General features: G+C 38.7%; 1 protein-coding gene across 2 annotated transcripts in view; it reads left to right on the top strand.

The window, feature by feature from the left end:
- Positions 1–17027, top strand: part of OLFM3 (olfactomedin 3) — a 222430-nt gene that overhangs the window by 146410 nt on the left and 58993 nt on the right. Inside the window, exon 1 of one of the 2 annotated variants that reach the window (XM_026671712.2) lies at positions 12965–13193. The exons of the other annotated variant lie outside the window; for it this stretch is intronic. Coding sequence (XP_026527497.2) covers positions 13023–13193 — 171 coding nt within the window. The 5' untranslated portion in view covers positions 12965–13022. Of the gene's footprint in view, positions 1–12964; positions 13194–17027 lie in introns of those variants that run through there. 2 annotated transcript variants of the gene reach the window in all.

The following is a 17027-nucleotide window of genomic DNA, read 5'->3' as shown; positions in this document are numbered from 1 at the left end:
TAATAAAAATAATAATGACTGTTGGAAACTGAAAAAGAGTCTCTATGGATTGAAACAATCTGGTTATGAATGGAACCAATATATTGTAAAGGAGTTAAACAATATAGGATTTAAAGCAGGTTTAGCTGATCCATGTTTATTCAAGAGAGAGACAAATGGAATAGTATTATTATTGTTGTTTACAGATGATATTGGTTTAATAACGAAGACTAATAATGAAGCTACTGAGATAATATCATTATTAAGTAAGAGGATAAAATTAAAGCATTTAGGAGAAATAAGACAGTATTTAGGATTGACAATAAACAAAACCAAGAGTGGCTTTAAGATATCACAAGAAGATAAAATATACCAATTGCTAAAAATGTATAAAATGGAACTTTGTAAACCGGCAAAAACTCCAATGAGTCAGGAATTTTGTCGTACTGATGCTCAAAGTTCAAAATTTGATAAGACTATTTATCAGTCATTAATAGGTAGTTTATCATATATAAGTAATTGGTCAAGGCCAGATATTGCTTATGGCGTTAATCAACTGGCAAGATTTAATGCTGAACCAAATGAACGTCACTGGCAAGCGCTAAAGCGAATATTAAGGTATCTTAAAAAGACAATGCACTATGCATTGTATTTAGAGCCAAAAGATGATTTGATTTTAAGTGCATATGCTGATGCAAGTTTTGCAACAGATATAAAAACTAGAAAATCAACTTCAGGCATAGCTATACTATTAGGTAAAACACTGATTGGTTGGAGGTCAATTAGACAGCAACACATAAGTATGTCCACAATGGAAGCAGAATTTTCATGTTTATCTTTATTATGTACTGATTTAATTCTGTATAAACAGTTGTTGTTAGATATGGGAATAACTGTTAAAGATGCCATTGTAGTTTATGAGGACAATCAAGCAGCCATAAGGTTGACTACAAATATTGCTGTAAAGACTAGATCTAAGCACACTGACCTTAGATATTTGAATGTTAGACAATCTGTGAAAAATGATCTGATAAGATTGGAATACTGCATAACTGAAGAAAATTTTGCAGATGGATTTACAAAAGCCCAAGGTGCAGTAAAGCACAAGGAAAATTGTGAAAACTATGGGTTGAAATTGTAAATATATATATATATATATATATATATATATATGTTTTCTTAAGTTTTCGCGGTACTTACATGTATGGTGTTCGGCTTGGTTCGGGTATTTTCCCACGTCATTGTAGTTCTTTTAAAGTTGTAGCAACGTTTCAGCAGAATCTCATCTGCCATCATCAGGCTTCTGTATTGTGTCCGTCTGTGAGTCAGACTTTTACAGTAGTTTCAGATTTGAATTTGGGGCAGCCTATTGCTGTGCCAGAATGGTTTTTCTTCATCCTGATTGGTTGGGAGTCTTGGTCTGTGTTTATTGGTCTCGGAGTTTGCTGTGTTCTGCTTGATTGGTGTCTCTAATATCTTCTGTCTGTTTTTGGCTCTTTTTATCTTGATTGGCTGGCAGCATTGTGTTGCTTTAATGGAGGCCTTTAGTGCAGCTTGGCTTCGGGTAAATGGACGGCTATCATTAGTTAGGAAGCTGGGTTTCATCTGGGTGCCTGGTTGGGGTGTGTTTGAGCTGGAGGTATCAGGGGGATCTGTTTGTGCCCAGGTGTTTGCCTGGCTTGTGGTGTGGAGATTTTTTGTTTGTGAGTGCAGGCTTCCAAATGATTGACAGCCTGGTGGAATCATCTCTTCTGTTCATGCTTTCTGGTCTTTTTCAATCTCTATGGCTTCTCTGATGATTCTGTGATTAGGGTTTTCTATAGTGGCCAGGGTTTTGGTGCCATTGAAGTTGATGCTATGACCTGTGGCTTCCATGTGTTGGACTAGTGAGGAAGTGTGTTCCAGATTTTTGACTGCATTTTTGTGTTCATCCAGGCGGGTGCTTATTCTTCTATTGGTCTGTCCAATGTATGTGGCCGTCCAATTGGCCAATTCTATTGGTCTGTCCAATGTATGTGGCTTTGAGGTCTCAAAGCCACAGGACATGAGATTGACCTTAAAAATACCAGAACTATCGCCAAAACTGAACACCACAGCAGCAGAATAATCAGAGAAGCCATAGAGATAGAAAACGCCCACACAGCATGAATAAAAGAGATGACACCTCCCGCTTACCAGCCATTTGGAAACCCGCCCTCATGAACAGGCGAGTACCCAACATGATAAATGACACCAGACCCACACCCATGAGGGCCACACAAGATGCCACCACCACACTTCCACGTAAAAATCAGACTCACACCCACACAGAAGATGAGACACGACCACAGACCAGAAGCCGCACTGCAGCTGCATCACTACCCACTTCAAACTCCTCTGAACCATACATGAAGCGAATTGACCCCCACCATGAAGATGTGGCACGACCACGAACTCGAAGCCAAGCGAACACAGACCCAGACCCCAAACTCAAAGCCATATTAAAAACCCAAAATGCTACATCACAGCCACCTGCTCAGGACATCACATCAGAAAACTCAAGAAATTACACCTCAAGAACTCAAGAAGTCACAACACAGCAAATGACCCAGGATATCACAGCACAAGACCAAGGATACCACAGCAATAAATCTCACAAGGTCATCACACAACCCATTACCCAAGCTGTTACTACACAGGAGGCTAATGGAAAAGAGATCAAAACACAAACGACCCAGGAGATTACAACGCAAGACCCAGGATACCACAACAAAAGAACTCACAAGCCCATCACACAACCCATTACCCAAGCCGTTAAAACACAAGAGGCTAACGACCCAGGAGATGACAGCACAAGATCCAGGATATCTCCACAACAAAAGGCCATTACACAGCCCATTATACCAACATCAACTCCATCAACCAATCAAGAGGCTGCAGCACAGCCAACCAGCCCAGCACACCATCCCCCACCACTTGTATATATAGAGAGATGGCAGCTCCGGTCACACACTGCTTGCACTGGCACTAAGCCGAAAGCACCAGCCTGAAGATGGCGAGTGGGACCTCGCCGAAACGTTGCCTAGATACTTTGAATCTTACGGGGGAGAGAACCCGAATAACCAAAGATCCACATACAAATACCCGCGAGAACCTCAGAAAACAAATATATATATATATATATATATATATATATATATATATATATATATATATATATTATTATATTACCCAAAAGGGGAGAATGTTAGGGATAACATTGGTTACCTAACTTAGTTTGGGTAAAATAATATATAAACTATGTTAGTGAGTTTAAGTGTATGTATCACTTTAAACTGTAAACCAAGTTTTTGGGTGCGGTTGTAAAATCACCATAAGAGGGAGCAACAGAGCTCACTGTTTGCCCTGGCTTTTACTGGAATGCTGACAATGGATTGATGGTGATAACTGCATGTTTGCTGAGAGAAGAAAAGGGGTTTGATTTTTCTTCATACCTCTGACTGCAAAAGAGATATATCACTGGACTGATTGATTGTAAGTTTAATGAACTCTTTTTCGACACTGGACTTTGCAAACTGAATAACCCCCGGACTGACTGAACTTAGTGTATGACATATGGACTGTTTTGACTATGCTATAACTCTTGCTGGAATAAAAACTATTTAACTTGCACAGTGTATCTGTCTTACTGAGTGTAAGCTACTACAACGTTATTGTCTCACATATCTGCCTGTCTGCTAGACTGCCGTTGCACGTTCTGCTAGGGTGTATATCCCTAACAGAGACCTTCAATTTTCTAGGTTCTACTATATCACATGATCTGAAATGGACACCTAACATCAAAAACATCATCAAAAAAGCACAACAAAGAATGTTCCTTCTGCGCCAACTCAGAAAGCTCAAACTGCCCAATGAGCTGCTGCTACAGTTCTACAGAGGAATTATTGAGTCTATCATCTGCACCTCTATAACTGTCTGGTTTGGTTCTGCAACCCAACAGGACAGACACAGACTTCAGAGGATAATTAGGACTGCAGAAAAAAACAATTACTACCCACCTGTCTTCAACCGAGGACCTGTATACTGCATGAGTCAAAAAGAGGGCTGTGAAAATATTTACAGACCCCTCACATCCCGGACATAAACTGTCTCAACTCCTTCCCTCAAAACGACACTATAGAGCACTGCACACCAGAACAACTAGACACAATAACAGTTTTTTCCCCGAAAGCCATCACTCTACTAAACAAATAATTCCCTCCACACTGTTCAACTATTTACAAAGAGTACACTACTATTATTGTTAATCTTCTCATCACTCCTTGTCACCCATCCCCTCTCACTTGTGATTGTAGGACTGTAACTTTGTTGCTTGTATCCTTATGATTTATATTGACTGTTTCCTAGTATGATTTGATTGTTGATTGTACCCTATGACTATCATTAAGTGCTGTACATTATGATTCTTGATTCTTAACGAATGTACCTTTTCTTTATGTATACTGAGAGTATTTACACCAAGACAAATTCCTTGTGTATCCAATCATACTTGGCCAATTAAGTATTCTATTCTATTCTATTCTTTTGTCACTTTCTGACAAGCAAAGTAAATAGGGAAACCAGATTCATTTAACAATCATGTTACTAACTGAAGAACTACAGTGATTCACTTAACAACTGTGGCAAGAAAAGACAACAGCACTGAAATTACAACAGCACAGCTTTTTCTCTCTGCGCTCTACCCCTTGCTCTACTTTATGGTTGGGTTTCCACACATACTGGGTTAAAATATGATTGAACCGTTTGTAGCACAGTTTTGTTGCAGGACTGTAACCTGTATGATGAGTTCGTTGTCTCCTTCAAGCACAGAAAATTGGGTTGAATAACACTTGATTCAGTCAAGCAAAGTAAGTAATTTGTGTGAATACAGTTTGTGAATCTTACCTGCCTAGTCAGCTGCTGACTTAACCATTTCTCCTTCCTCATAATGAATCAGTCCTTAACTTATCTATCCTTTCCCAAAGAGAGAGTTAATGCGAATAACGCTTTATGCACAGATACAATATGAAATGGTAATGATTACTTTACTCTTTGCTGAATCTCCATTAGATTAATCATTGGCAATGGCAGACATGGCCTACCAACTGAAAGCGGGTTTGGTTTTGTGGTTAAGAAGCAGGCTAGAAACTAGAAGACTAGGATTTCTACTTCCGCCTTAGGTATGAAAGACGGCCGGGTAACTTTGGGCCAGTCACGCTTTCTTAGCCCATGACATTAAAGTTGGCTAAAAAGCCAGCCAATCAATTCCTGTTTCGACAATGGATCAACTCTTGGTTGATCTAGGGCAGGGGTGTCAAACTGGTGGCCCATGGGCCAGATGCATCACACACAGGCCACACCCACCCCAGATCCACAACATGATGGCGACATGATGCCGCGAGTTTGACACCCATGATCTAGGGGTAAAAAGCAAATCCTGCACTTATGGGAAAATGCTAGGAAGACAAAGGAGCAGTTGGCCTACCAACAATTGCCAGCAGTATCATTTTTTTCCATTAGCTAGGCAGATACCAGAAGGCTTGGCTTAGGAGCCATAACTTAGGCTTAGGAGGTAGATCCTGTGGTAGATAACTTCATTGGCAACAATGTTGGAAACGATTTGCTATTGATTTCTTTCAGAGTGTTCCTTTTTTTTTTTTTTCCCTATAGGCCACAGTCTACAATTCTGGAATCCCCTGGTAGTCTCTAAACAAATCCATTTGTGCTCAGCTTCTGAGCACAGACATTTTGCACTTCCAAACTTTAATCTGCCAATACAAAGATTCAGCTACTGTAATATTTTTCTCTATGATATGGAAACGTGTGTATTTAGGGGTCTCGTGCAGCTGTGACTTTTAATGGTAAAGTATTCAGTTAGGATTCCTTTCTTCTGCAATCCAAATGGGATTCAGAAAAATTTTCAATCTCATCTCTTTGTGTGAACTAGACCAGACAGATAATTGAGAAAGTGGCTATATGTAATCTGCAGTGAGCTGCTGTATGGTTAACAGAAGCTAAAATTCACTAGTGATCAATCTATGATGCATGGTTTTTATCCACTGACTTGAAGAGCACATTTTATGATATAGAAATATCAAGATTCCCATGGCAGTATGTTAGATCAGAATCTTGTTTTACATAGATTTATGCTGTTTGCTCATTGCTCATATTGCTTGCCAGTAAGCTATATAATTTTACTCTCCTTCATTTGCTAGTGCACTAAAACTTACTCAGTTTTTAAAGATGTACTTTGGGGAATAGTTGTATCTTCAGCAAAAATAATACTCTATTATACCAGGAATTTTCAAGGGAGGGTTTAATATGATAAGGAAGGCTGAAGCTCACTCATTGAATTATATAGAAAATCACAGTATTGTATGTTTGAAAAAGGCATTGATCAACTTTTCTATCATCTTGGTTAAATCAAATAATTTGAGGTAGGTAGAGAGAAGCAAAGATTGGCTAATATTTAGGAGCTCAAATGGAGGTTATAGAACAGCTGATGTAAGAATACCTCTCTCTATGTGAATTCATCTTGAAGAAAAGGGATATTGACAAACACCTAAAACTTCATTTTATCAAGCATTCTTGGCTTTTTCAGAGCAGTATAGAATTCCTGGGAACAAACATGCCACTCTGGAAAGAGATCTGAATAGCAATGTACAAGTGTTTATTCTTGTCTATATATGATTTTGATATAGTTTCCTGTGTCCTTCAAAGTACATCTCTGTCCAACTACAAATTCATTCAAGGCACATCTTCATCAAAGGAAAGGCTATCAAATATTATTGATAGTTGCTGGCTTATGATGTACATGCAGGAACAGAGGCATTCACTTGACTTTTTTCAAAACTCAATTATTTGATATTGAAGGTCAACAGGAAAACCAGGAAAGGAAACTAAAAGGAATGAGCACAGTACAGGTTAACTGAGAATAAACTCCAATTGCTTAGACTCTGCATTAGTCTATTTCCTGAGAAGGAGACATAGAACCCAGAGGTGGGATTCAGCAGGTTCTGACCAGTTCTAGAGAAGCCGAAGCGGAAATTTTGAGTATTTCAGAGAACCGGCAAATACCACCTCTGACTGGAGATTTTACAGTATCCTTTCCCTGCCACGCCCACCAAGCCACGCCCACAGAACCAGTAGTAAAACAATTTGAATCCCACCACTGATAGAGCCATTCATTCATTCATCTAGGTATCTGAAAATTGAATGAAACGATTCCATATAATTCAGTGAATTTATAGAAATCATTATTTTATCCGGGAACTCAATTGTGAGTATGATGCATAATCCTTTCCTTTCTTACAGATGTCATTCAAATTCTAATACCTTTCTGTTAGCATACAGTTTCCCATTTTGTAGATATCATTATAATGACACTGGCTAAAAATTGGGAGTAGGGTCAGGTGAGAGCTATCTTTCATGGCCTTAATATAAGCACTGCTGAGGATCAGAGCAAAAATAAAAGTTTGCAGTTTGCTTCTTGGAAGCAATGGGAAAAAAATTAGATCTACAGTCCATGATTAAAATGTAACTTGACCCCTGTTAAGGAAAACCAAGTTCAAAGGCTAATTCATTTCATATTTTTTTTGTAAGTTTTATTTGAGTTTTCACAAAAAGAAAAGAAATACAAGTAAAACATCTTTTTTGAAAGCAGCATAATCCCGGGTTACATCTCTTCGTACAGACACAAATTCAAGTTCATGCTCATTTTTATATTCCATTCCATATCTTATTACTATTCTACATTTTCTACATAGCTTCTCCCCTCTTTTAACTTTCTTAATTTTATTTTATTTATTTCATCTCAATTCAAATCATTGTAGTTATATTCTTTGTCTGTCCTGTTTCAACTGTCTACTATCTTTTCTCATTAAACAAAATTTCTCCTGTAAGCACTGATTGGAGTATGACGCCTTTATATCTTTCCCCTAAAATTATAACACTTAATATAATACATAACTTCCGTTTGGACTCTGCTTGGCACATTCTAAAACTACACATTGTATTCTTGAAAAAAAGAAAAAAAATTATACATGTATAATATAATTAAAACAACAATCCGTTCCAATTCAATTCTATCATTAATATTAATATTCATTTAGATCTTAATAATTTGCACATTACTTTTCAAATAAATATCATATTTCTATGGGAACAATTATAAACTTTCCATAGTTAATTCCCCCCCCCCTTCACTTATATTTTATAAAACATTGACTAATTAAAATGTTCCCGTTCCTTCCTAATTCAATTTTCTCATTTATTTTATATCATTTATTTTATTCACAAACATTTCCCCAAACCACACCAACTACTTTATCCCTCTTTTTAATCATATGTTGTTTCCAATTTTCTAAAATTATTTCTATTACAAATATAACAATACAATCTTATGTACCTTCACAGAATCCCTTTTTCAGTTAGATTTTCACCCATTATCTCTAAATAGGTCCTGTTTCTTTACATCTTGCTCCAAACCTTTGTAATTTCTCTTCCTTTCTCTTCTTCTCTCTCCCCTTTTTACCCCCCTGTCTCTCCACCTCCATTTCCCTCTTCTGTATTCCCCTTTTCTGTTGCTTTCCAGTATTATACTTATTTTTTGAATTATTTTTCTTTTCTTTGGTTAAATTCTCCATTCTCTTTCCCCCCTTTCCCCTTTCTTCCCCACATAGAGTTACTTGTTCATTAAAGATGGCTTCTTCTTTGTCCCAGTCTTCTTGTTTTGCAGTCTTTTCTTGTTGTTTCTCGTAGTTGCAGATCTCCATTTCTAAGAATTGAAAAACAAAGCCAAAAGAGCCCTTCCCTTCTTTCATTTTATGATTGTTCACTGCCCAAAGTCCCTGGTTTGCGATGAATAGCTATACAAATTGAACACATAAATAAATGTCTATGATTAGTAATCTCTTTCCTGTGGTGATAATCTTCTGGGATTTTAAAGAGCACAAAAAAGTCAGAAAAGAAAAGGAATTGAAAAAGGCTTAGACATGGACTAAATTAACATTTTGCCTTGTTCATACGTCACCTGCTTGTTCATGGCATCTAACATTTTACAAACCTAGCTGTTGAATTTAATAAGCATGTGTCACTTGCCCTCCTCCAGTTGTGTCAACCTTCTGACAGAATGTACTGATCCCCTGGTTTTTCACCTTTCTTCAAAAGGAGCTACTGATGACCTACAGCAGAGATCCCCAATTTTTTTGATGCCGCAAACTACTGGCAGCAGTTTCAGCAGCCGGGGCAGGGAGAATCGCTTTGTGGGTTCAACCTAAATCCTGTGCATGCACAAATGAAGCTTTGCGTGCTCACCCGCCACTTGGGCCGTTTGGTTCCCAATGGGCTGTGGCCAGGGATTTGGGGACCCCTGACCTACAAAGAAGGGTTTTAAATTTGAAATGGAAGTACTAGTGTACCATGAAATGACTAAGAACTTTGGACAAGATATATTGATGAAACGGTGGGAAAAATATGGATTAAAACAGTGGGTTAAAAGGATTGAAATTTATATTGCTATAACCTAAAAGAGAATTTTTATAAAAAGATGTAGCTACTGTTGGTATATAACTCCAGAAAAATTGTCTAGAACATGGGTTTCAAACTCACATCGTCACCACCACGTCATGTCATATATCAGGGCTTTTTCCCCCCTTCACTAAACCAGGCATGGGCGTGGCCAGCGGGTGACACATCCAGCTGAAAAGCTGGGAGTTTGACAGCCCTGATCTACAATGTATAAAGTTACTTCAGATTTCTTGTTGGAACTGTGGACAACATGAAGAGTTATTTTATCGTATCTAGTGGACTTGTAAAAGCCAGAAACTTAAGGGTTCAGATACATATAATGATACAAAGTATTTCAATGATCTACATTCAACTACAACCAGAACTTAGATTAATGGATAGGCAATTAGAAAAGAACTATGGAAGAATACTCTTATACATGATTTCTGCTGCACAAGACTCTGAAATACCTACAATGGAAATGAAGATGATAGAACTAGTAGAGATGGCAAAATTAACTTGTTTAATTAGAGAAAAACCAACAACTACATTTAACCGTGACTGGAAACCCCTTATGGACTTTTTGTTAAAAAAAAAGAAAAGAAAAATGAAGTTATGATTTATGAAGATTAGAAAGAGCAGCTTATTGAAAGAAGGAAATTATGATGTAACCATAAAGTAAAATGTAAAATGTAAATGCTATCAAAAAGATTAGAAGCTGCTTTTATATTTTTTCTTTCTTCTTTTTCTATTTTTTCTTACTTATTCACCATTATTTCTTATTTTCTTTCCTTTTTAATATTTGTGTTTTTAACTTCTTAAAAAAATTCAGTAAAATTGTATTTTAAAAACAATCCAACCATGGGGTTAAGGAAGAATGATTCCTGAGGTGCTAACAAGAATTTCCCATAAACAAATCATGATTAAGTTTCTCTTCTCTTAAAGAAAAACAGATTGACCACAAAGCTCTCCTGGACTAGCAGTACGGTTATTTCCTCCTAAAATTATAGTTCTATTTACCAAGTGACCTAGAAGCTGAGTAGTTTAGCTTAAGGTTGTAGGGACAACATAAATACCCCCAAAAGTATCTATATGTTCCAACATGCCAATGTAAAAAGAATGGTTAACTGGTTGGTTTGTTTGTTTTGCACATTTCTAGCCCACTTAACTCCAGGGTCTTTTGAGTAGGCATTCAAGCATATACAAACAGTGAAAATAAATCAGAATAAAACCTAACAGACTACATCATTCAGAAGGAACATCAACTAACTCTTTCCATTCCCAAGGCCCTAGGAAAGAGCCCTACTTAATGCTCTTTTAAAGGCTGATAAACAGCAGCCATATACAGTATAACTCCTGGAGGTATGCTGTTCTGGAGAGTTGATGCCACAACAGAGGCCTGTCTTCTGAGTTCTTGTGAGGCTTTGAGGCTACTCTCATATGAAGCATATTGTAGTAGTACTCTGTCCATCCCATGACCAAGTCTTGATGTAAGAGGAGCCTTATAGTCCTATATAACTACTACTGTGACACAAGGTAAGGACCTCTGGCCACAATTGGCAGATGCTCTTCAAACAAGAGAGCTATGAGTCCAAAAAGCCCCCTCTTGGTTATGAATTAAACCCCAAAGAGGAAGGTCAACCCTGTTCAGGCCTAGAGATGAAAGGCTCCCAGCACCAGAAGGGTCAAACAACCATAGATGCTCAGTATTGCTACAATGGAATCTTAGTTTGTTCCTCCCCATCTAAAGCTTCAGGCAGTGGAATATGATGTTAGCAGCATAGCTCGTCAGACACGGGACAAGATGTGTGACTCTGTAAACTGCTTAAGAGAGTGCTGTAAAGAATGATAAGTCTAAGTACTATTGCTAAGTGCTCTAACTGAGGATCGTCAACATTGAACTGACCTTCCCCAGCATTCTCTGTTAGTTGTTAAATGGGATGACTGAGAGTGTTGAACCCTGAGACACCTTACAAATCTGGGGCAGCAGGCTCACCTCTCAGCTCACGCCAAGACTGACTGGAACCTACTATGGAGAAAGGAAGAGAACCACTGTACTGTAATATGATGCCTTCCACTAGTTGCGGTCAATCCAGAAGGATGCCATGATATTGAAAACTACTGAGAAATTAGGATGGTTGCACTAACCCTCTCCCAGCTTGATCCACAAGTGAAAAGTCTGAGGCTATATATGAATGGCAACCTCCACACCATCCAGATACATGGCTTATCACTTCCATGATCCTGGAGGCAGAGATAGTTGTTCATAGTCTACACCAGGGTGTCCAACCTTGGCAACTTTAAGACTTGTGGACTTCAACTCCCAGAGTTCCTCAGCCAGCTGGCTGAGGAACTCTGGGAGTTGAAGTCCACAAGTCTTAAAGTTGCCAAGGTTGGACACCCCTGGTCTACACATTTCTATCATTTTTTTTCTAAATAATTTGTTGCATCATGAGCCATCATGTCATATTATAGTAAAGTGATGTTTTTTTTTATTTTTGATATTTTACAAAGCAGCATAAGTTAAATAATAATAATAAAGTGACATCTCTGCAATTATAATCTGAATGTCTCCACAGAAGCAAAAAAAATACAGTGAAGTAAATCAGTAGAAAAGCAATTTCAGGTCTATAGTCTTCATATTGGCTGTAAGCCAAGATCTTTTTTTTCCCCTTAGAGTCGTGTTTGGCTGGAACAATTTGGTGTCATAATTGTTGTTAGTCATATAAAAAAATCCCACAAAGATATATGTGACCTTCCTGGGAATTTCTGCACCCACTGATATACACAGACTTTATCCTGGCTTTTGAGGTAGTAGAAATAGGAGAGGTCAGTCCACTAATTTCTAACTATCCAAATTGTGATCCCTTGTGCATTATGGGCTATGATGCAGTAAGTAGCTTGACTCTCCACGTTGACTTAGAAGCAAGACCCATGGAATCCAGCAGGGCTTATTCTCACCCACGCGTCAAATTGTATTTTTTGTTCGCACGAAGCTTTGTGACACTTGTTGACAATGGCAACAGCACCCAGACATTCATGGCCTCATCCCTGCATATAAATCCCCACAGATGTTCTGTATGAAGTCTGAGAGATTCTGTTCTCTAACTACTCGCTAAATGTAGCGGGTTGACGTTGTTACTTCTGGCCTTGGACCACTGCCTCATTAACTAGCAAGCTGCCTGCTCCTGGTGAAGGGACTCTTCTGTTCTCCTCCACATCTTCTTTTATTTCCCACCCAGGCAAAACTATTATTATTATTATTATTATTATTATTATTATTATTATTATTATTATTATTATTAAAGGCTTTTGTTCCTGTGAACACACAGCCTGCCTTGCTATGTGGTGCAAAGACAGGAGGCTTCAATGCCAGTGCTTGGAAGAGGGGGGGGGGGGAGGAAGCAGCTTGGATGTGCATTTTGGAGGATGATTAAATCTAGGGAGGCTGAACCGTTTTCATGCCATGGATGTTGTGAGTTGCAGGCACGCCTCTTTCCCTGCCAGTCTGCTCTAGGATGATAATCACTCACTATGAAAACTCATTAGCTTCCACAGCAATGAGTCCTTCACTGCTCAAGCTGGGTGCTGTGCTTAGTACCATGGCTATGATTTCTAACTGGATGTCCCAAACGCTCCCGTCACTGATAGGACTGAATACCACCAGGCTATCCACTTTTAACAAGCTAGTAAGTAATGTCCATCTCCGGAGAGCTTTTGTGGGCTTGAGGGAAGGGAAGGGAAGGGAAGAGACATTCTGCTATGGCTTTTCTTTAAAGTTGACCCAAAGACTGCAATTGTAATTTTGCATGCTTCTAGTAAGAACCTTCCTTCTCCCCTCTTTTCTTTCAAGTTGTTAATGCATGTTGCAACCTGGACTTACTTACGTGCTGGAAAGAATATTTGCCAGCTGGAAATAGAACAGGTTTTTTTTTTTAAAAAAAACTTTCTAAAATATTCGTCTAAGACATGGATATTTGTACAAGTCTTAAAACACCAAAAGTATTCTTGTTTATTCGCTTTCCACTTTCTGCATTGTGACTTCCGAAAAGCCTTGCTGTGATTATACAAAATAAGCATGATTAAACTTGAGCTGTTCTGCTTCCTTTTCTTGCAAAACTATCACAGGGAGCAGGACGACCCCTTTATTCCTGCTTTGTTTTCAACGCTGGATTTGAAGGTCCCAGAATAAAAAGCGAGACTTTCAGAGTTTTGCAAAAGAAAGAAAACTTTTAAGACAAAAAGAAAACACGCTTGCAAACCATTTGATTAGGGCAGCATGCCAAATCATAGGTTATTGGCTAAAGATGCTCACTGACTTTTCAGGATGGATTCCATTATGTGTACTGTTGCTGAAATGTAACGCGATGCCTGCCAAAAAGTCTTGTTCGGTACTAAAGAAGCAAGCCTCCCTGTCTGTGGTCTTAATGCTGTCTTAATAGCTTGATAAAAGGGGTAGATTTTGCATCCGTTACGATACCATTTGCTGAAACGGAGCTAATGAAAGTTTGACAAGGAGGCACTTATCTGAATTTCCCTGCTCCAAAGGTTCCTCCTTACCTGTACTCTGTTCATTGTGATTGCAATCAAATATCAGATTAAGAGCAGCTCAGGGCTAAATACACTTGGAAACTAAACACGTGATCTAATTTACTAATCAATATGGAATTTGTTCATTGCCTGCCCGCAGGCAATGAAAATGGAATCATGCTTTTTAGTGCTTTTCATTTGAACCATTCATTTTGCTCTATTGTGAAGTCCGTCCGTGCGGACTATTGAATTAAGGGTGATATTTCAGAGTGTTTATCAGATATGCCGTTATTTCTGTGTATTGATCAGAAAGGAAGCTAACATCAGCCAGCCTTTGTAACTTCTATGGCTCTCGCTCTCTCTGGAAAGTTTGGAGTTCACTGAATGTCCAACGGACCTCAAAGGATTCTTAGTTCTCATAGAGTGAGCTAATGCAGAACTATAGATCATAGTGGAGTCATATCTAACAGGGACAATTCAGCATCATTAGCTTCTTCTTTTTCCCATAGAACTATTGGTAAAAGCTACATGTTGATCCCAAAACTTTGCATTTGTACTCTGTACAATTCCAGAAACCTGTGTGATTTTTAATAGTACCTGGGGAAAATCTTCACACTGGTGTTTTCTTGGCCACAAATCTCATCAGCTCCTTTTATGCTAGACTCAGACTATATCATAAGAGGTGAATATTTATTAGCCTTTAGAATATTTATTAACTAGGTAGGCTAGATCAGGAAACAATTCCACAGGAGTTGGCCTTTATTCGGAGGGGCCTATAATAACAGAATTTGCAGGTCTTATTCTATTGTACTCTTCCCCCTCCTATACTTATGAATATTGAGGGAATGATTGAGCCATTTTTGCATACTTTCTGTTTGTTTTGGAGATAAGTTTTTCCCTTGTTGTTTTGGTAACAGATCTCATTTATCTCTGTCAAAGTTACTTTCTTTACTCTCTATATCACCTTTCCCTAAGGTAGAACAGAAAGTAAGACATAAACTGAGCCCATCTGAATTTCCTAAAAATATGTTGCTAGCCTTATGGGAAAATGCCAGAAACAAGAGAGAAATGCTAAACATATGCAGAGCAAATGCATACCAATGTTCATATATTATGATTGATTGATTGGTAGGAAGGTAGGTAAGTAAGTAAGTAAGTAAAGCAAGTGTAGAATAACCTTTTGAGAATGGCAGCTGGGGCGAATGTTTGTGTTTCCTGTATCTTAGGGGAAAATTAGATAGAGAGATACAGGCAGGGCATCCCAGAAGTAATAAATCAGTCATCAAAATAAATGTCAGTCTCCACAATATTATTATTTATCTCCTCTTCATGCATGGTTATTATTTTTTTAAAAAATCCTATTGCTTGTGTGTGTGAGAAAGAGAGGGAGAGCTGCATATGGTAGCTACTGAATCCTAATTTCAGAGCAGGCCCCCAAGTCCAGTAGAGATCTTACTTTCTCCTACCTTCTCCAAATCCTATAGAACTCTTTGATAGACATACCTACTGTATGTAAATTGGAGGGGAATGATTGAGCCATTTTTGCATACTTTCTGCTTGTTGTGGAGATTTGGAAGTCAAGGTAAGTTGATGTACACTCCTTTCTGTGGGAAGAAATATCCATCTGGTTCAGTTCCAAGCCAGGAGAAAGGCAAAATGGAGGCTGGAGGCTGATTGGAAAGATGATTTAATGATGAAGCAGAACCACATGGGTTCTGGGCATCTGACTACAAGGAGTTGAGAGTGGGGGGTGGATTATAACCTTTTCTTGGGCTTTGCACTTCAGCTTCCTGTTCCTGTGCAAGAACATGTATTCTATTGGCTGTGGTCGAGGAGGAGGAGGAATGAAAATTCCCATCAAATGCTCCCCTGGACTTCATTTCCTTTCCTGTTCCTTTGGCTTGCTTAGTTTGGCTTCTAATACCTGATGCATCAAAAAGGAAATTCCCCCTCCGTTTCATGTAGGGAGAAATTCTGCATTTTACTGGGGTGAGCCAGGCAATCTTTTAACTTTGCAGAAGGAGTTTTTCCTTTTTTAATCTTCCTTGATATTTTCCCCCTCTTATTCAAATATGCCAGCAATAGAAATGACAGTGGGAGATATTGTTACAGCCCAAGTGCTTGTTCTGAGCCAATTTTCCTAGGAAGAGAAGCCCATCTAAAATCACAGAGCAGTGGGAAACAGTGTCAAAGCAGGCGCTGAAGCACTGGGATTTAAATATAGCCTGATACTTTCAATCACTTAAACCTGGGCACACAATCCCAAAACGCTTCTCTATGGAAATTCTCCATTCTAAATATGCACCAGATGTATGGAAAAGCTCTTGTGCTGATTACTTTTAAAAATAGAACAAATTTGGTATGCAAATACCTGAGGACTCTTCTACATGAACATAGTTCCCGAATGGTTTTGTTTTTTTCTTCCTAAGTTTGAAAAGAGTCCCATAGAACTCTCCTTTTTCCTTTCTTCTCCTTTCTTGCCTCCCTCATTAAACCAATTTGGATTATAAAGCCCCACTTTTCTCAATTTGCACACGCTATCCCACAAGAAGCATACCTTTCTAGCAGTGGTGGGATTCAATTTTTTTTACTAACGGTTCTGTGGGCGTGGCTTGGTGGGCGTGGCAGGGGAAGGATACTGTAAAATCTCCAGTCAGAGGTGGTATTTGAACTACTCAAAATTTCCGCTACCAGTTCTCCAGAACTGGTCAGAACCTGCTGAATCCCACCTCTGCTTTCTAGGTGGGACCCCTTGAGGTTTTAAGTCTCTAGCTCCTATCACCTCTAATCATTGGCTATGCTGATAGGCCTGGTAGGAGACAGAGCCCAACAATATCTAAAGAACTAGAATTTCTCCACTCTGAATCTTTGTAGAAGACCCTCTAGATCAGGGCTGTCAAATTCATGGCCCACGGCCCAAATGCGTCACGCGTTGGCCACGCCCACACCCGCTTTAGCGAAGGGGTCACAATACATCACATGATGACACCATG

This window comes from Notechis scutatus, chromosome 3 (genome assembly GCF_049901735.1).
Source record: "Notechis scutatus isolate UNSWTSFEM ecotype Mainland chromosome 3, rNotScu1.2, whole genome shotgun sequence".
Lineage (NCBI taxonomy): Eukaryota > Metazoa > Chordata > Lepidosauria > Squamata > Elapidae > Notechis > Notechis scutatus.
Note: the sequence above shows the minus strand (reverse complement) of the source record. Positions and strands in the feature narration are given on the sequence as shown.